Below are 21,339 nucleotides of genomic sequence, written 5' to 3'. Positions count from 1 at the left end.
ATGTGGTTCTATAAATCCACAGCTTTGTAGCAAGCATGATGTTACAACGGATCCATGGAGGCTGTCAGGCCCAGAACAGGCATGAAACATGGCAGCAGCAGCTGTTGTTATATGAGCATCTACATCTTTTGAGCAACCTCCAGCACTGTCTATGACAGCCCAAATATTTGAGGGCTACTACATACTTGAGGTCCCATCCGGACAGGTTAGCATGCCCTGGTTGTAAACTGGAGCTGGAGGCTGTTTGATGGTAATGGCCAGGGACTTAGTTTTATCTGGATTAATAACCAGTTCAATGCATGCTGCTTCTTGCCAGCCCAGATCGGCCACCAGTTGCAGTGATTCACCAAACTGAGTCAACAAGACAATGTTATTCACATATTCAAGATCCCAAAGCAGAATGGTGGTACAATAATACTGTCATTTGTCTTCAGCATCTCAGGGATAATGTTACAAACCTCTGGTGCCTTCCCAGACTTCAGCTTATGGACAGTGGTCCAGATACCTTCTTGGCTGAAGGAAGGTGGCACTACTGTGACTTTCTTCCCCTCTTCAAGTGGAAGAGGGACTGCAGGTGATGGACAATTGAAGAGCATCATGATGCGGTCTTCCCATCAATGCAACTGATTCTGCAGACTGTGGCTGATGCTGCCAGCCCAGTTCTTTACTGGAGAAGCTGGTGCCATATTCCCTTGCAAACACCACAAAGTTGAATAGGGAATGTGGAGATCAGCTAGTGGTAAACTTTATTCCAAAGTTGAACCCACTGAGCCTTTGCTTTTGTTCTCCACAAATGTGTCTTTGAAGACTCAAATGGTAGCCATGCTTTTATTTAGCTCCAACAGCTGTGGGCATTTATTCCCTGACCCATAGATGACATTTGAAGGGCTGGGGCACCATCACTAAGCTGGCAGAGATCAGCATTGATGACCTGAAACAACATCATTGACAGGGGAGTGAGACTTCACTCCATAATGCTTCAATAGCCGTACGTGGTTCAGAACGGAAAGCTGTCTGATAGCTTGGAGGTAATAAGAGCTTTTGGCTGAATAAGACTAATTTCAGCTCATTAACTGTCTGTCATCGAAGTCAGAGGCGCACTTTTGTCAGCAAAAGCTGATGGTTCAGCACTTCTGTGAACTTGTACATCCAATGTTAATCGCCAATGATTGTTAAGGAGGACATGATTAATAACAGTCCTAGTGAAGCCATCTGGGCTGTATCAGGTCTGCTTGTGAATCTCTGACTGACGGAAGAGCCAGTCAGAGATCACCATGTTGTTGGCAGCTGCAAATTCCAGCAGTTGCTGCACACTCCTGTTCTTCTGCCCAATACCAAACGTCCTGAGTTTATGTGACCTGATGTAATTTTATTTTCCTAAATGCAGGAAAAGTCACCCAGTATTGTGATGACATTTCATCCCAGACTGTCATTAAAGAGTGACCACAGTTGCTGGTAAAAAAAAAATATCTGCAGCTACATTGTTGGCCTTGGTTGGATCATACACTGTGATAATGGTAAGATGCTCACAGCTGGTACAGAATCTGATGGTGCTAAGTCACTCATTAAATAACTCACCAATCCTGCAATCATCAGGCATTGGATGAAAGTACAATGCCTCCTGTTGCTAGAGCAACCTGTTAGGGCAGCCTGAGAAAAAAAGTGTATCATCTTCAATTTTCTTTTCACTCATTCCTAGCCAGTACTCTTTAGCTAAAGTGCAGATCTCAGTGTTCAGGATTTTCAATGGCTTGATAAGGGGGAGGGACTTTAGCTGTTCCGGACAATGTGCAAATGTTCCAGTTTTACATTTGTCACCAACATGAAGAAAATACTGGAACGGCCACTTTACAAGGTTTTATTGGTCATTTTTTGCCTCAGTGGCAAGGATAACTGACAACTGTCACTTTGGTACAATGTAAAAAATGGAATTTAGTTTCATAGCATTACACACACACACACACACACCCCATTTCTCCTTATCCGATTGTCCATAGACTCTTTGCTCTTCTTCTTCCCCTCCTCCTGGGAAGCCAGGGTTTGTATGCTTTTTCTCTTCCACCAGTTTAGATGCACATAAATTCAAGAATACAAATGGAATCATATAATAAGATAGAACAAAAGAAAATGAAAAGCATAATAATAAATACATTTAAGAAGCAGTTTCACTTACCAATTGTCACAAAACAGGTTTCAATCAGTGCTAAGGAACATATCCAAGGGGCAGGGTGTAATAGATTCTTTCCAGGTCCAGGTGTGTGCATTGGAACCTGGTCTCTTGATAGTAAAAGGTCCGGTGGGAAGAGAATGGGTCTTTGGTGTTAGGGAAAGAAGGACTTGTTTCCTGGTTTTGTCCCCTCAGCATCCATTACATAAGACAGGTTTCTTTCTTCCTTCTTGTTGTTATCTGCCATTGGTGTTACTGACATCTTCATAAATATATGTTCACTGGGAGTAGCTTTTCCATGCTACCTCATATTTAAAATCTACTCTGAAACTTCAGGAAGGGAAAAATTCCCAAGGAATGAGGTGGAACATTTATTTTTAAAGTATTTTTCCATGGTGCAGAATAAATAATACTACCTACTTCATATCTATATCTGGCCATTAAATAATGGATACCTGTGACTGTTTGAAATTCCCATTGGTATAGCAATTCCCCCTCCACACTATGATATGTATGCCTGTGTATTTCTGATGCATGAGATGTACTAACCCATGTGTCCATCATGCTGTGAAGATCCACAGGAGAAATGAGGCCAAACATTGCAAACTACAAAAAGTCAGAAGCAATCATCTGAAATGGACTTTTAAAAAAATGGCAGGTGTACCAAATATAAACTGAAGCAATATATAAAACCTTTATTTGCTTTTTAAAATTACTACAAAGTGAAAAGTTAACAGGAATATTTCTGGTGTGATTTAAACATACATTCATTACATTTTCAAAAGATTTTCATTATTTTTTGAGAACATGTCCCCCTAATGGCTCATTTTCTCTTTGCAGCCATATGGTATCAGAAGAATAGAATAATAATAAAATAATGTATTGCCCTGTATTTGTGGAGGGCTCTTAAACCACAGATTTCAAAGTGCTTTGCAAATAAATTCTGTTACCTGCTTATTTTTAAAGACATGTACATTGAGACACTCAAGGGTTATGTGACTCACCAACATTACCCAATTAGTCAGTAGAAGAACCCAGGTCTTCTGACGTCCAGTTTTATGTCTTATCTACTAGGGAGCAGTTCATTGCTGGATCAGGCAGAAGAAGAGTTGATGGTAAGGGAGAAGGCACAGAACAAGGCCCTGATTCATCAAAGCAATTAACTATATTTTGCTGAATTGGAGCTTAGTCATATGAATATCTTCAGTAACAGCAGCGGAAAGCCAGAAATGTACTGTCCAGGTAAATTTCTTTGTATACATGTTTCCTTTTCAAGTATGATCCAATCTAAAGAATTTCCTCTAATTTAAGATACTAATTAAGGCCCCAATCTTGCAGGGTGCTCTGCATGGACAGATCTTTGTACTTATACGGAGTCCCACTGAAGTCATAAGTATCTATCTATGCTATTCCTATAGCATTCATCACTATAGTTACTTAGGGCCAGATCGCCAGTGCAAACTGATGTATCCCAACTAACTTCAATAGAGCGATGCCACCTTACACCAAGAAACCCTGGCATGTTATAGTAAATGGGAGCTCTTCCATCAACTTTTGGGGCCAGGATTTCATCCCAAATGAGGATCTGCTCCTAAAAATTTACATATATTTACTTCATGTCTCCTTTATAAATCAGTACACTCTCAATGCACAAACCTTCTATCTGTGACCTCAACATTTATTAAAAAGCACTCTGATTTAGATAATTTACCTCTTCTGCCAGGAACTATCATTTTTTAACCTGAGCTTGAGGTAATTATTCCTACTTAAATTTCAGCAGCCTGATGTTAATGCTTTGCTCATCATATACGAGTTCTTCATCTTCAAATATCAAGAGTATTTTTATCATATCCTTTGCGTAAAATGGAAACATAGGACAATATGCAGTAAGGTAGAATGAAATGTATTTGATTTTTTTCTGTTCTATTTTTAAATCTCCAGATGGCCCCTGACACTGATCATATTTTTCTGTAGTCTGTTCACATACTACTTTAATTATCTTGATTAACTGATAGCACATGTTGAAAGATGCATGTAAGACAGGTAATACCGTGATAGCATTTAATGGCTTTTTGAAACTTAGAACTAGAGAAATGATTAAGCCATAATTTAAATATCCTACTAGAAGACAAACTGATAAATGTTATGACATAACTTTAGAGATCACAGGCCTGACAGTCTTTATCAGTGTACGCTAGTGCAGCTCCATCGACTGGGGTGAATTACTCCTAATGTGAGTAAGGTCAGACTCAGGACATTTGTGTTTAACGCAAATTTCTGAAATATTTATCAGCTGATGGACTGGCAGAGTCCAACAATATGCAGAGCTCCTTCATCTACCTAAAGAGGACTAATGGTACTGAAAATGAACTGAGCTTGTGCCTTGCTTTATTGGCTACTGGGCAGAGTTTGGCAAACAGCGAAAACTGGACTGGATCCTGGTCCCTGCTTCAACAGTGCAAAGCACCCAGAATCCCAGTGGATTGGTGCCCCAAGAGTTCCCCTGCCTGGGGAAGTTCCCAAGGATTATAGCGCCATATGGTGGCCACTTTACTCCACATCCCCACTCTCTAATAGAGGGCATGTCTGGGAGAAAGGGGGCATAGGCAGGGCCACTCTATCCTTCAGGAGCCATTGTTAGCCAATGTAAAGTAGAGCCACTCTAGGCTGGGAATAGGACTGCAGGCCAGGATCAGAGAGACAGAAAAGTGATTTAACTTTGGAGCTCCCTGCTGAGCTGCACTGATGAAGTCCTGGAACTCTATCTCAACAAATCGTGCAAATTCTCTCAACATTCCAGCAAGTCCATGCTGCTAACAGAATTACTTTACTTTCAAAGCCTTATGCTCCTCAGGACAAATTCTGAGATTCTTATTGAGCAAGTCTCTCCCAATGGGAGATATGCGTGTGTAAGTCTCTCTGAATTTGGTCCTGTATTTTTGACCTAGTGCACTGCAAGGCTATTGTTTACAAATGTATCCATGGTGGATTTGTTTAGCTATGTTCTGTAAAAGGAGGGAATAATTAAATACTTACGGGATCCCTTTTTACAAGGCCTGGATTAGGCACTACTGCGATGAGGTGGGCGATGGTAAACACAGAGTTAAGAACGTAGGAGACAAACAAATTCTTATGCAGTGTTATCCTTTGACAGCTGAGGCTCCTGAAAAATATGTACCAGAAGTTGCAAATCAGTGCTTTTATTCTGATGTCACTTTAACAAGCACATACTGGCAACTGTTTCTCAAGAATGCCCTTTGGCAACAGGCAGTCAGAAACACATGCCTAGCATTGCAGCCATGGGACACAGCAAAGTTTTGGCGGTTTTTATTTTTACACCTGTTTAGCACCACATGCTTTCCAGACCATGCTGTGAGGAGCTAGCAGCTTAGATTCAGTACCCTAGAGGATGATTTTTTCACAGCATCAGAAATGTTAAGTGGTGAAGCAGAACCCAAATAATTATTACAGATGTGCATGAATGCAAATTCTGAACAGAAGGAATACTGTTTTCAGGGAACTGCTCTCTGGAAACTGAATATCTCAAACATTCAGATAAAAATTAGTTGATATTTTAGGAATTAGTGATGAGCCAGGGTGGGAACCTTGGACTGGAATCCCCTTCAATTTCAGGGAGATTTGGTCTTGTATCCTGCATGGCTCCAGCTCAGATCACACACCAGAACAGGCCTATTTTCCTGTTCAGATGTGGCTGAAATCTTATACGGTTTGCTGCTTTTTTCAGGATTTCCACCATTTAGGGTAAAAAAATCTCACAAGAACAGCTCATAAATATTTCTGTACCAGCAAATCACTACCATACCCTTGATTTGGCCTCAGACCTGATCTCTAGCCAGAAGTTAATTCACATCTGAATCCAAACATCACCTCCTCAGCTTGTCTTTACTAAGAAGGTCTAAGCTCAGTGGGGCCCTATGATAACTGAAAGTGAGCAGGCAAAACTGCTAGGTAAATAAATGATCAACAAGTGAACCAGGTAAACAGCTAACTGTAGCTGAGGGAATTCTTACCCTGCACACTACAAGGAGCCATCTGAACTGATGGCAGGCTTCCATTTAAAATCCACTGCTGTGGGTGGGGGGGGGGTGCGAGCATGCACGCACATGCTACAGGTTGGTGTGTGCATCCAGAATGCTCTGTCTAAAAAAAGAAGCAAACTGACTCTAATAAATCTAACTCCAGTTTCCTGTTAGTGATTCTGGGAGGGCCACTGTCAGGAGCATTGGCCCCTGTTGTGAACTAGGGCCAGATGACACCACCAATAAAAAAAGAGCATTGAGTCCCATGGTGTTTGCATGGAGAAAGAGTGCGCTAAAATACTAACTCCACTGCTGTGGGCTCCTCTGAGCGAGTCTGTGGGGACAGAGTGTGACATCATTTCTTTCAATGGCTTGCAAGCATTGTCACAATGCCAGTCCTCAGGGGCTTCTCAGAGGTGAGAGTTTATTGGAATGAATTTGGTTTGCACAGGAGTCACACAAGTGTGTGCAATTAGTGCCACACTTGTTATTTGGTCCAGGGTTAGAAAGTTCTCCCTGCTAGCTCATAGGGTCACCCAGAAATGAAAGTAAATGGTAAATATAGTACCAGTCACTATTGAATCACTATACCCCTTCAAGTAGTGCAGCCACGGCAACATCCAAGACACCAAATAGTTATGAACCTTAAGACCCAAAGTAGGGAAAAAATGTCTCTGGCAGTGAGGGACTGTGGATGTGTGAGGGAACTTGAGCTCATGTTCACTTAACAGCTATCTGCGCAGAGTCTAAAGCCAAGGGCTCCATTACTTCAATCCACATTTCTGCTGCTACTCTTTGTTTGTCTGTCTGTCTTTCTCTCTAGCACAGTTCAAATCATCTACCATGTGAGGTCTAAGCACCAAAACATGACTAAAGGTAGCATTTCAGAACAAAAAGTCATTTTATTCTCTTTTCCACACACCCTTATCCCCCAGAGACCTTGCATACTAGGACTTCATTTGAAAAAGGAATATGTAGCTGGTAGAGTTTGCAGAGGATTCTTGTGACATGTTCTCACAAGCTTTTTTACCCAGTAGGCTGGCAGCTGCCTGCTGTGCTAGTTGTAGTTTTATTGCCACTAGTTCTGAAGAATTTCTGAAGTGCCTCTTCCTGTTTTCTAATGATGATCATTTTAACGATCATTTCTGTGACTTAAAACTAGGTCTCAGTGGTGAAGTAACCAATGGAGATTCCAGATGGAATTAATACTTTGTATTTCTGCTGTAGTACACTTCATCCAAGGATCCTTAAGCACTTCACAAACACTAATTAATTAAGGCTCAGGAAACTTCTGTGAGCTAGTTAAATACACATCTGAGAGATGGCTATACCACCGCAGAGGAGTCAAATGTATATGCAAGGTCGGAAAGTGGGTCAGCCAAAGAGCTATCATTAGAAACAAGGAGTCCTGATTCCCAGTCCTGTGCCCTAGGCATTAGAAATGTTGCTTCTTCCCTTAATATCTTGATGGTTTTGATGGTATTATTACCTTCATACCAATGCACACATCATCACAACCTCCGTCCCCCAACACAAAAAACAAAAAACAGATAATCAAATACAACTGCAATAAAAACTATACAGATGTCAACACGTGCCCATTGTAACTACCTAATCGCTAGAAATGTCATATTTTCTAAGGCCTTGTATATACTACCACGGTAAGTTAACCTAAGTTACGCTACTCCAGTTATGTGAATAACATAACTGGAGTTGATGTAGTTTAGGTCGAATTACCACGTTGTGTCGATGGGAGACACTCTCCTGTTGACTTCCCTTACTCTTCTCGGAGTGGTGGATTACCAGAGTCCATCTGAGAGCGCTCTCCCATTGATTTACTGGGTCTTCACTAGACCCATTAAATCGACACCCACTGCATTGATTGCAGCAGCGCTCAAGTGTAGACAAGCCCTAAGAGAAGGAGAAAACTATGGCAATGGTGGATAGCATTGTAAGATAACTGTTAGCAAATGTGGACTTTAATGGTGACTGACAACTCTGGAGGTATTAGTGGAGTAGGATGACATTAACAAGTAGTTGTAACATTCTGTTCCTGAAGTGCACTAAATATTTAATGTAAAAAAAGAAAGATTACTTGTCCTCTAGGTAATTTCAAGTGGCACATTAAGATAATGCTTTGTTGAAGAGAATGATGGTGTTTTGCTCAGGGACAGTACTTAGTGTACTTAAAAGACCTTATTAAACAATGTTTATAGTTTTATTTTTTATTGTTTTACTCTCTATTGTTTGTAAGTTTGAAACACTTTTTCTTCTTCCTCACCTAATTTTGCCTTTTTTTCCCGAACACTGATTTTTCACCATAGTTTTGAAATGGAGAGAATGGAGGAATAAATTTATACTAACAACAACTTACATTTATATAGTGTCCTGTCATACCAAATCTGCTTTGATTTTGCATCAATTTATGTCTGCACAGAATGAAGAACAGACGGCTGTATCTGGTCTGGGCTTCAACCCCTTTCCATTGCTCCAATGGCACAAGGAGGCCAGAAAGCTGATTTATATCATCTGCTTGGAATTTCCCTGGTGTGGGAGAATACCCAGGTGACATAGCTGGCTTTACACAGCTCACTCTCCTGCCTCTGATATAAGGGAAGAGTTCAAGGAGGGAGCTGCCATGGCCAAAGCGCACTTCTTTCTCCCTACAGCCAGCTGTGGAATGGCCACTTGAGGCCTGTGGCAACTCTGCCTAATTTAAAATGGCCCTAAGTCTTATACCAGTGCCTGGACTAGCCCCTAGCAGTCCTGGGGAGCAGAAGAACACAAAGGTGGCTTTAGAAAAGCTCTGACAAAACTGTAGCTCCAAGCCAGCATGTTTGTATATGAACTACCGCTGCTGATACAGACCTGAGGAGAAATGTGTATGGAGAATTTGTAGGGTTCACAGAGATAGTAGCTATTGCTTTAAAAATAAAAATGGATGAATTTGTAGTTTAATTTTGAAAGGCTTCCCCCAGGCCCAATGGCACAAGCTCAAAGTAGGTCAATTTTTTGGTTCTAGACCTTTATACTACCTTTTAGCTAGAGTACTTTCATTCTTTTAACCAAAGATTCACATGATTTATTTACAGAGCAGCAAAAAGATCCTAGAAGATTTTAACATCCAAATATCCAGGCATGAAACTATACCTTGTGTGGCTTTCCATTATTTTCCTTATCCGTCTGGCTGACAAAATGAAGTAATTGAACTAGTGTATTGAAAAGTGCTTTGCTTGAAGTTACTGGAGTGAGATAAAGAAACAGGTGGAAAACAATGGAATTTTGTGTTTTCAAAATTGGAAATTTTAGTTCAGATAGAAATGCTGTTGAGAACGGGGTCCTCATCAACCATTCATTATTATTGAACTGTAAACTCTTGTTGAAGACAAGGCACATAAGAAATGAATGACTAGATCCTGCATTACATATCATGGTAGAGGAGGGAAAGAGTTCTTGAAGATTACAGGGTTATTACTGTGGTTAGTCAGACCATGCAAAATCAAGTTGGTGATTTGGTTAGAATTAATTCTCCAATGGGCAAAATTTGGATTTGTTTTTTTCTATTGGAAATCCAGGGATACATAAAAATCACAGAGTAATTGAGAGCAGTGTATGCAAATCATGTCCTTTCCCTCTCACAGAGGTAATAAAATAATTTGACATTGCTGGATGTTTTCTGTTGGAGGTAAAGTCCTGTATACCTTACTTGTGTAAGAACTTCAATGGAACTAGTCCCCTGGGTAAAGATAGGATTTGGGGTTTTCTGTATAAAATGGCATGTCCTGGAGTCTAAAATGAAAAAGCCTTATCATATAATATTGGTATCTGACTTTAGTTTGTTATGTTACATAAATGAACATGCTCTTGCGGGGGTTGGAACACTGAAGTTCACTCCTACATATGACAGGATAATTACAGTTGTCTTTAGGACAGAAAAGAAAAGAAGTCAACAATGAAAGCAATTTACAGTCCTGGTGGTGTGGTGAGTGAGGAGACTATGTTCGGTTTTGAGTCATTTTGCTGGCAAATCAATTTAAGACAAAACACACTAACGCCACACTCCTACAACTCACATATATGTTAGTGCTGCCTTGCAAAATTGTCAAAAATTTACCAGGCACAAAATCTTATCACCCACCTTATCTGAGGATAACGGTACTGAAAAAACTAATTATATTTTAGTTGTTCATTAAAGTCCTGATCCTGCAAACGTTTATGCACATGCTTAACTTTACTACTGTGAGTAGCACCTTTGAAGTAAACTAAACTAAACTAAACTAAAAATAGTCTAGTTAAACAAAGCACAGCATGGGGTTGTCTGCAACAGCAGGGGACTGGATTCGATAAAGGAGATCCCTTCCAGTCCTATGGTCTATGTTCACAGAATCAAAAATATTAAAAAATACTGGTCCCCCAGGATGCGTGGGAAAGTAGAATTTTGTGAAGCTGCATTAGAAAGTTAAAGAATAGATAAATGCCTAGTACCGGCCTTCATATGAGCCACTGTTCATAACTATAAGAGAGAGAAGAATCTTGCCCTATCACAAAAGTGCCAGTAAAGTGAATAGTTCACAAAATACTGAGCAATTTCTCATATAGTAAATACAGTTTTCTTACCCATGTTCCTTCTCAGCTCTCCTTTAATACCTTGGTCTGAATTTTGTAAAACAAATTCAAAGTTTAGTCACTTCAGAATTGGATAAGAATTTGAAAATTGAAACAAAAAGTGTTTTTGTCTTATATATCTGTATAATTCTATTAGTATGTCTATTAGACTCAGGGCCATATTCTCAGCTAGTGGCATAGTTCCAAAGATGTCAAAGAAGATAAGTTGATTTACACTAGCTGAGGAGCTGGCCCATATGCTTTGGATATTGCCAATATATATGCAGGTGAAATTTGGATCAAAGAAACACAAGCAAAATTAACACATTTTAAATTTGGGCACAATTTTATCTAAAAGAAACAGAGTTTTTTCCCTTGTACTCCTCTAACGTTTATCCTTCTAATGTACCTACCCTTCATCACACTGTCTAGAAGCCAAAAACAAAGTTAAGGGACACATATCTAAGATTAGATCTTTAGCTTTGTTGAACTATTGCCTCCTTTCAAATCACTGCCATCAATCATTAAATAGTCCATGCCCAGTGGGTCGGTCTCTCCCATAAACAAAACTGTTCTATCTTTCTATCCCTCCTCCAGTCCTGTCTCCTCACTGGTTAACTACCATCTCATCTTTAGCCTGATTTTCTTTGGCAGAGATTTGGAGAGCAAGATATTTTCCCATCTTTTGACCTAGTCTCCCAACACAACCTCCTTGACTGCTTCCAGATTGGCTTTCAATTGCTGCCCAGTAGTAAAAATGCTGAAAATGATATGGCACCTTGTCACATCAAATCATCCTGGTTTGTGCACCAGCATAACTAACGGATGGTTTGTTTTAGGCTGAAGTGAATTTTTAAGGCTAAATTATCATCTCCAAATAAATATGGGTTTATAATAAAAAGTTGGCAGATTTTTAATTACTACTGATAGTAATTGCACAATAATGACACTTTCTTATGCACCGTATAAGAACCTTTTTAGAGAGAACGATGTTTGCCATATTTCCTGGTTTTCATACTCTTGAAGTCTTCTATATATATATATATGTATATGTTTTGCAATTCGCTTCATTGGTTTTGATGTTGCTTTCTTTCTGTTCAGCTCTTGAAAGATGCAAAATTATTCTGGAACTGAAATTCCAGTAGGATATAATTGTGCACATTATTCGTTCTGATGCAGACATACTTTTAAAATTGCTATGCTTTTGTTGTGGTGTGGAGTGGAGAAAGCTTTTCTGAGTGGCTTTTAATCACGCAGATTTGGAAATATTTAACTAGTCATTCAAATTTGCAATTGTCCTGCAATTAGTTTTGGTTGTGTTGTGTTGATGGCACACATTTCCCTATTTGTGAGTTAGAGTTCTGGGGTTGGATCCTCACCTGGTGTTGACTGGTATAGTATCAGCTGTGGACCTGGTCCCTAACCCCAGATGCTTTTTTAAAACTTGCCTGTGTCATTCCTTCTGTTTCACCAAAATATTTGTGAATTTGCACTAGCGCAGCACTTTTAGATACACACTATCAGTGTTACACGATTAGTTTAGTCCACAGAAGAACAGACTGAGGGGGGGATTTGATAGCTGCTTTAAACTACCTGAAAGGGGGTTCCAAAGAGGATGGATCTAGACTGTTCTCAGTGGTACCAAATGACAGAATAAGAAGTAATGGTCTCAAGTTGCAGTGCGGGAGGTTTAGGTTGGATATTAGGAAAAACTTTTTCACTAGGAGGGTGGTGAAGCACTGGAATGGGTTACCTAGGAAAGTGGTGGAAATTCCTTCCTTAGAGGTTTTTAAGGTCAGGCTTGACAAAGCCCTGGCTGGGATGATTTAGTTGCGGATTGGTCCTGCTTTGAGCAGGGGTTGGACTAGATGATCTCCCAAGGTTCCTTCCAACCCTGATATTCTATGACTCTATGATAAAGAGATTGCACTACAGTACTTGTATATGGTTAATTGAAAAATACTATTTCTTTTGTTTTTTTACAGTGCAAATACTTGAAATAAAAAAAATATAAAGTGAGCACTGTACACTATGTATTCTGTGTTGTAACTGAAAGCAATATATTTGAAAATGTAGAAAACATCCAATTATATATTTAAATAAATGGTATTCTATTATTGTTTAAGAGTGTGATTAATCGCGATTAATTTTTTAAATCACTTGACAGCCCTAATGACTACAATTCTCTTTACTGAAAACAGCAGGATCTATTCTATCCTCAAATAGCCCAATACTACTCCCACTGAAGTTAATGGGAATTGTGAATATATATCTGAAGCATAATTGAATCCAGGGAGATCCCTCGGCTACTTCGACAGAGATACTTCATAAAAAGCTATTTGCCAGATTTACATTGTGAAGCATACCATTTTATTGTCCTAATTAAGCTGCTATACAGATGTTGCAAATATTTTTATGAACATCAAGTGCTCCAGACCCTTTCAACTCCTGCCACAGAATCTCACTTTATAACCTCTAGTGAAATTCAGAGGATGATTACACCCTATGTAATTTGTTTCAGGTGCACTGGGTTTCTGGTCTGTGGCCCAGATCAGCAATTGATGAAGAATATTATACAATTGAGGTCAGAGAGTGGTGGACACCAAATTATAACCAAGTAGGCTCCTTTGGTATTATAATAGCTACCAGCATACTCAAAGGGTCAATAGTCAACTGGTGAATCAGTGAGGCCTAATGAATCCCCAGTCACACCACCTTTCCACTGGCCACACCCCAGATGCCAACCACAGAGAGGGTAGTGATGTACGATCCAGGCTGTATACTACTGAAAGATCCCTGTACATTGGAGAGATCCTCCTGTGACCAGGTACTTTAAGATTACTTGGAACAAGACCTGGGCAAATAAATTTCTTCCTGTATTATCAGGAACAATAATAAGGAGAAGTGATCATAACTGTCAAGTCCCCCTATATTCCCACAAACACTCCTAGCATTTGGTAATATGTCAAAGAAGAAAAAAAAAGCAGAAGCTGAAAGAAACACTTACTTGAAATAGAAGAAAATCCCCAGGGAAATCAATAGCGAAGTTATAGACAAAGCATGGCCTACTATAGCCATATAATAAAGTATGAATGCCATCTGGAATAAAAAAAAATGAAAACATGAAAAACTAGCAAGGAGCAATTTAATTCTTATCGTGAGCAAGAATTTGCAAAACCAACCAATTTTCATTTCTTTTTATTCAGAAGCTCATCTGAGATACTCCTGAAACATTCACAATACATTAAAAGGCATTACCAAAAGTAAAAAGATGAGATTAAGTGTTTTTTTCACACGCAGGTTCTGTTTCTGCCCCTTAAACGCAATGGCAAAATTCCAATTAACTTTAAGGGAAAACAATTAAGTTTAGAACAAAAAATCAGATCCATATTGCAAATGCCACTCAAAACAAATGTCACATTCTTCAAAAAATACTTTGGAAAAACAATTTGTGTTAATTAAACTTCCCATTCTGAGTGTCCTCTGACTTACACCAGTATGAAGAAGTAAGTCCATGGGACAAATTCTGCTCTCTGACTGATGTAAAGCCATTGAAACTGCCTGGCCAATGGGAATTACACCAATCAAAAGCTATTATAAGTGGCAGGAGAAACAGACACCTAGTCGATATCACCAAAATATAAAATAGGCTTATTCATGTTTCATTTGCTGTCAATTTATTATTGAAACAAAATCACATGCAACAGCACTGGTTATAGAATGTTGCATTATTCAAATGTCATATTTGCTCTTGGCCCGCCTGTGAGTGTCCTTGAGCTGTAGAATGATTTCTGGAAACTGGCAGCTGGGAAGGCTCCATTATTACCTTCTTCAATGAAAGGATTGATATTTTAGTAACATACTCCGAAAAATCATTTATTAGCTGGTCTGCTCGGCTTCCTTTCTTTCTGGAGATGTTTCATTAGTTCTTCTTTTGTTGCACACAAGAAGTTTCCCTTTTTCTTTTTTCGTCTTAAATAATTAAATGAACTCTTTTAAAAGGAATGTCCTCCTCCACAAAATGCCTAAGTACCATACCAGCATTGCAGGCATTGTATTCCTATTCATCACTGCTCTGCCGCCCTCCCTTTTCCACTGTGTTTCTGGCAATGTGGGAAGAATTAAGGGAGAAGGGGTGTTTCAACAACACTTTGAGATCACTCATCTTCAGTTAGCATCTAGCTAGCTTCTAATTACCCAGCTTTCTTTAGTTGTGCTGCATGTAATTCTGAATTTGTGGGGGTTATGAACACAAAATTTGCAGTTTCATTTAAAAAAAACAAAGAAAAAATTACTTCTTCATGGTGCAGGTGTATTATTTTAAACTACTCAATGCTCTTGTAATTTTACAGTTATGGTGTCAAGTCCTGCTGCCACTGGCTTAAATGGGAGCAGGACTTGGAGTCTTGTTTGTTTGTTTACACTGCAGTCACTTTACACAGTTCTGGACATCTTAGTTTGCATAAAGTGGGTGTAAATATAATTGGCCAGATTATTGGTACCTAATAGAGTATTATATAGTGGGCCACAGTGTAAATAAGAATCAGCTCATTTGAATTTATAACCCAGAGTTCGACTGTTTCTGCACATACAGTGGTGAGGGTGCAAGGAGCCTTCCACCTCTTTATGTTCCTACACAGTGACCAGCCACAATATGGATGGAAAGTGCAAATGCTAGGCAAGCAGCTCTGGTGATGATAGAAACTCAAGACAGAAGAGGGTAGAATGTAGTGAGGACAGGGCAAGTTTCTTGACTATCTGATTAGAATACTATTTTTTCATATATGTTCCTTGTTGTTCCTTGACTGTGTTTGCTGAAGTTATGTTGTTGCTTTTATGCACGTCTTAGTTAGCACATCTTTATAGCCAGAACTTAGTTCACAAAGAAGCCATCCCTAAACTTTTTGATTTGTCATTCTTGTACACCAAGACTACTATAAACCAGCTATAAAATGGAAAAGAACTATGGGTATTAACATACAAATGAAAGTACCAAGTATGTTTGTGTTTGTTTATCCAGAAAGACTGAAACCCGTTCAAACTGTCAAATATTCATTTTAGGGCTATGAAGGCATTTTTAAACATATTACCTCAAAGTCAGCTATAACATTTGTGATAACACCATAAAAGCATACTGTGAGTTTGTTCAATGCAGATTTCTAAAAATAAAATGAAGGCAACTCTGAATGCATTGAACTGCCAAATAATACATCATATAGTGGATCTGTAACAGCTTCTGCAGTGTAGACTAATGACCTGCAATATCCTACAAATATAGAATATTTGGTATCTCCTATTAAATCAAGACATATGTTGAACTGTTCTAGTAACTCTGTATTCCTAAAAACTCCACCTTGTTCATCTCATCTCCCATTTATATATAACTTTATGTCTTCGGTATGGAATGCTACTAAATGAAATATTTTTGATGGTCACTTTTTTCAACATTTCTTAACTGCAAGGAACATTTTGTCAAAGGTAATCTTAGAAAATAACACCTCTTGCTCCAATACTAATGAGATTATCAGTATATACTGGATAGAAGTTTATAAATTAAGCACCCTCTTGGTTTAGGAATACATGGATTAAAACTAAGCAGCCAACTTGGCATAACTATAGAGATGGGATCCTGCTGCAGAAAAATAAAATGGAAAATGCAGAAAGAACCTAACATATGCAAAAGTTTCCTTTGTATTTTATCTGCATGTTGGCTGAATTATGTTCAAAATTCTTCTTCTGGAAGGCATGCTTAATAGGCAACAGAGCTACATTTTTGCCTCTTGGCATTGTGCCAATCTCTAGAAAAATGACGTTTTCATGGTCCTTTTATTCAATGCCTCTGGGACCTCAAGTTGTTACTATTACTATAATAGTTGTTACTATTACTCTCTCAGTGACACATAGGTTAACACATTTTACACTGATGGTTCTTTATGGTAAAAAAACCATCTCAGATCAGTCCAATAGATCTTTCCAATACACTGTAGAATGGACCGTTACTAAGTATAACCACAGACATTTAGGTAGCTGTTTAAAAAACAAACCCAAATGAGGGTCTGGCTCTTTTCCTTCTAGAGTTCCAAGGAGTCAAATTATTTACTGCAATCACATTTTTCTGGAGCTCCACTCAGATTTCAGAAATGTGTTGCTTTTCATAAGCGCCTCTAAGTTGATTTTTTTTTAAAGCTTTTCCTCACATTTTTTGGTTCTTGTCTCTTTCTGTGTCACCTTTGGTTCAGTATTCTTAATTCTCTCCTCAAGGTTCACCTCCTAATCCTGCAAACAATTTTTGCACACATTTAACTTTACTCACATAAGGAGGCCCATTGATTTCAGTGAAATTGCTACATGTTTAAAGTTAAGTGTATGCAGGTTTGTAGGACTTTCTGGCTGAGCAGTGTCTTTTATATCAACTTCTTTTCAAAGGGTTGGAACACAGGGCAATGATTTTTACTTGTGAAAGGTAGTTGTTTTTTTTTAAAGTCATGCTAAGATCTAGCCCAGGAGAAATATCATCAACAGCTGGAGTTGCTTATCACAGTAACTTCAAATGAAACATTAAACTTCATCTTCACTAGCATTGGGCAAATAAGTAAAAATAATAGTCATTTAAAATTATTATTACAAAATTAGTTATATTAATTGATCACAAATTCTTCATCCAGTTATTAGCCCAGCTCTAGGGATGGGTAAATAATTTTAAAAATACTATTAAATAGGGTGACAAATGTGAAATGTACATAGTAAATATTTGAAGGCTAATAAGATTATAACAGGGTTCAAAAAAGAACTAGATAAATTCATAGAGGATAGGTCCATCAATGGCTATTAGCCAGGATGGGCAGGAATGGCGTCCCTAGGCTCTGTTTGCCAGAAGCTGGAAATGTGCGATCGGATGGATCACTTGATGATTACCTGTTCGGTTCATTCTCTCTGGGGCACCTGGCATTGGCCACTGTTGAAAGACAGGATACTGGGCTAGATGGACCTTTGGTCTGACCCAGTATGGCCATTACTAAATTTTTATGTTTGATCAGCTCTAATCCTTTTCTTGGCTTAGTTATGCCACTATTTCATAGGATATTTTACATATCTGGCTAATTCTATGTCAGTTATGGAGACAGTAGATGCTATAATGTTGATATCTGTCTGGTGTAAAATAGAGTAAGATGACCATCTAATTTTAGATAGGTAATAAACTGCACTCAGATGGTAAAAATGTTTAGTTCTTATCCTTTATATCGAAGTAAAGGGCTTCGTTGTGTGGACGGGTGCAGGGTTAATTCGGTTTAATGCTGCTAAATTTGAGATAAACTCGTAGCGTAGACCAGGCCTAAGTAAACTGGAACTAATTCTGTATCCTATAGGTGAAAGGTTTTATACCATACTAGAAATCCTTTGTGTAATTTAGTTTTCCAACTGCTTTTTTAATGAGGAAAAAAATCACCAGATGATCACATTGATGGGAAGGATAGAATGAGCAGTTGAAGTGGGTCCATATAATACATATTTACCTGCCATAAATTAATATATATTAAATAAAAAAAAGTGTCAGAGTAGCAAAAAACATTTCAAAACTCATTGATGTACTGATGGATATTGACAATTCATTTCAACCCATAGATTCTCTAGAGACCACAAAATTCTGGGTTCAATGTTTTATACAAATAAAATACAACTAAGTTTTTTCTGAATTTATCATTTTACCATTTTCTATATTCACTTTCCCCATACTCTTTACCCATTTTGATTACCATCTCTTTTGGCAAATTCATTGTGGGTATATGATCCAAAATAGTGCTCCCATCCTGCAGATTTATGCATGTGCTTACCGTTACATATTGTGAGTAGCCCCACTGACTTCAATGGAGCTATTCATAGTGCATAAACAGACATGTGCAAGTCTTTACAAGATCAAGGTCTAAATGTTTCCAGAAAAATTACATCTAGTCTGTTTACAATATAAGTTATTGACTGTTGTGTAGCACACACAACTCCTAATGAAATTAATTGGCGTTGTGGGTGTTCAGCACCTCTCAGAAACATGGCATGGCACAATATACCATAAAAGTACAATGAATTTACTGTTTCTCTCTCATCTCTTGGAGAGAGCAACAGTAACACATTTATTCACGGCTTGCAGGGGGTTTGCTCTTTCAGCAAAGACTAACACAAATGAATGTGCTCATGTGAACAGTCACATTAAATTCAAGGATTTCGAGGATAAGGGCCTAAGATTGCTATAGTCCACTGAAACATAATAATTATCTAAGAAGATGCTCCCCTTTAAAAGCTTTTATTTGGAAGCAACCTCCTTTCCCCACAGAATTCACATGCCAATATATCATTTAAAATACTTGATAAGAACATATACCTTAGTGGCAGTACACAAAAAAACAAGTAATTGGATCATCTCTTACACTGTCAAGACTCCAGCTAATCTGCGCTATTCTGGCTAAACTCTAGATCGTATAAATTTATCACAGATAATATGCTGTTGGCCCAGCTCAATATCAGTCTCAGAAAACACTGAAATGTTAATCAGGGCCTACCTTCAATTTCTCAGAGGTGAAGGAATTACACAGTGTATAGTTGGACCAAGTCCGATTGCTCTCTGGATGTCGGAACCAATTTCCTGTTTCATCACAGTACTTTGAAGCCCTTTCTGTCAACAAAATGCAAGTGTTACTATTTTAGTGCATGAACATTACAAAAATCCCAGCTTAATTTAGATGCAATAAATTATGGAATAACTCAATATGAAGAGGCAGCTGAAAATTGTTCATGGTTGAGAGCAATGCCAAACACTGCTAATTGAACCATGCCAGCAAAAAGTACATATGCATGCACACCTGGATGCTCATTCTCAAACACACACATACCTTGTCTTTGCACATCCTGGTATGTTCACACATGCTCAGTTTTCATGCCCAACTGTGCTTGCATGTAATTTGTTGGTGCAAGTAGTTTTTGAAAACCTGACCTTTAGGGGAAGAGCGTGACACCATTACATGGGCACAAAAGGCCTGAACTTGCTAGCAGAGCTTCAAGATACAGGAGTGAGGGGCATCTGACGCTGGAGAGGCCATAAATGGGAATCTTTACCCCTTGTAATTTATGGATCAATACTTTGCAGTTGCTCTCTCCAAGGCAGTGCAGTGGGGCCACAGGTGGGACTAGTAGGTTGATAAACTATATAGCTAAAAACACTGGCAAAGCAAGCAATGGGGAGTGGGAGCAAAGCAAACAATGTCTTCTGTCGCAACCCATGAGCTACAGTAGTGGCTATGCAGTCACTATGCTGGCAGAGTGTGTGTGTGTGTGTGTGTGTGTGTGTGTGTGTGTGTGTGTGTGTGTGTGTGTGTGTGTGTGTGTGAGAGAGAGAGAGAGAGAATTCTGTACTCTCTCCATATAAGCCCCAAACTCATTGAAGTCAATGGGAGTTTTGCCTTCAATGAGACTTCAAGATTGGTCATACCACAGGTGAAGACTTAAGCAAGTAGGTATCCTGGTGATTTATAAAAACCTAGGATGGACAGATGCTATAGCAAACAATCCATATCTTCAGTTTCATTTGAAATGGTGACAAGCAGTCTCTGTTTAGTTAATTTACTGTGTGTAGGATCCTGCCCACATGTATACATAGTCTCAGCTACTGAGTGCTGAGCACTCCAGCTTGATTCTCCAGCATCAGAGGTGTGGGCACTATGGGTGTGGGGGGTGCTGCTGCACCCCCTGACTTGAAGTGATTTACATTATATATAGGATTTACAGTTTGATTCAATGGCTTTCAGCATCCCCATTATAAAAATTGTTCCAACACCCCTATCCAGCTTTGTTTTGTAAAATTGCTCTATGCAGACAATTACAGGACAACATCTGGGCCAAATCCTGCCATCCTGATTCAATCCTCTCTCAACTGGGATGCAATGGAAAGCCTGACTGAGCAAGGACTGCAGATTTGGGCCATAGCGCTGAATGACTGGTGTTTCCTGGGACTGAGGTGAAGTCTTTTATGTTATGAAAAATGGGGCATTTTAAAGTTCATGTTTTTAGAAAGTTATTTTAATTTTCACCTAGTCTAACTTTGTAGTTGTATTAGATCTATAGCCATATCGGCAACATTTCCAATCAATATACTTTTACAGAACAGATTAATATAATTTGCACGTATACATTCTTTGTTCATTCTGTGCATTTATTTTCTTCTTGAATTCTGATATTGTGTGATTTATTTTAATTCTTAAGATTTATCCTCCGCACATACTAATGAAAAAAAGGCACGTGAATGCACTGACAAGGCAAAGATTTATATAGAGTATGTTATCCTTCGCTGACCAGACACATCATTATATAGAAATAGTTGGAAGACTTGGAAACAGTACATTTTACATGCTTCAAAAAAGAACACTCTTGAAATAGCTGCGAGTTTCAGATCAACAGCTCTGGGGACCTACTGTTTAAAATCAGTACGTGCACAGGCAATACAGAGAGGAAAAGTACATATTATCTCAGCCTTCCATCAAT

General features: G+C 38.7%; 1 protein-coding gene across 1 annotated transcript in view; it reads right to left on the bottom strand.

The window, feature by feature from the left end:
* CALCR (calcitonin receptor) overlaps window positions 1-21,339 on the bottom strand; it is a 163,966-nt gene that overhangs the window by 53,881 nt on the left and 88,746 nt on the right. The window contains exons 5-7 of the mRNA XM_045004147.1: window positions 19,365-19,477; window positions 13,820-13,911; window positions 5,204-5,330 (exon numbers count right to left, since the gene is read on the bottom strand). Coding sequence (XP_044860082.1) covers window positions 5,204-5,330; window positions 13,820-13,911; window positions 19,365-19,477 — 332 coding nt within the window. The remainder of the gene's footprint in view (window positions 1-5,203; window positions 5,331-13,819; window positions 13,912-19,364; window positions 19,478-21,339) is intronic.

Source organism: Mauremys mutica, chromosome 2, assembly GCF_020497125.1.
Source record: "Mauremys mutica isolate MM-2020 ecotype Southern chromosome 2, ASM2049712v1, whole genome shotgun sequence".
Taxonomy (NCBI): Eukaryota; Metazoa; Chordata; order Testudines; family Geoemydidae; genus Mauremys; species Mauremys mutica.
Note: the sequence above shows the minus strand (reverse complement) of the source record. Positions and strands in the feature narration are given on the sequence as shown.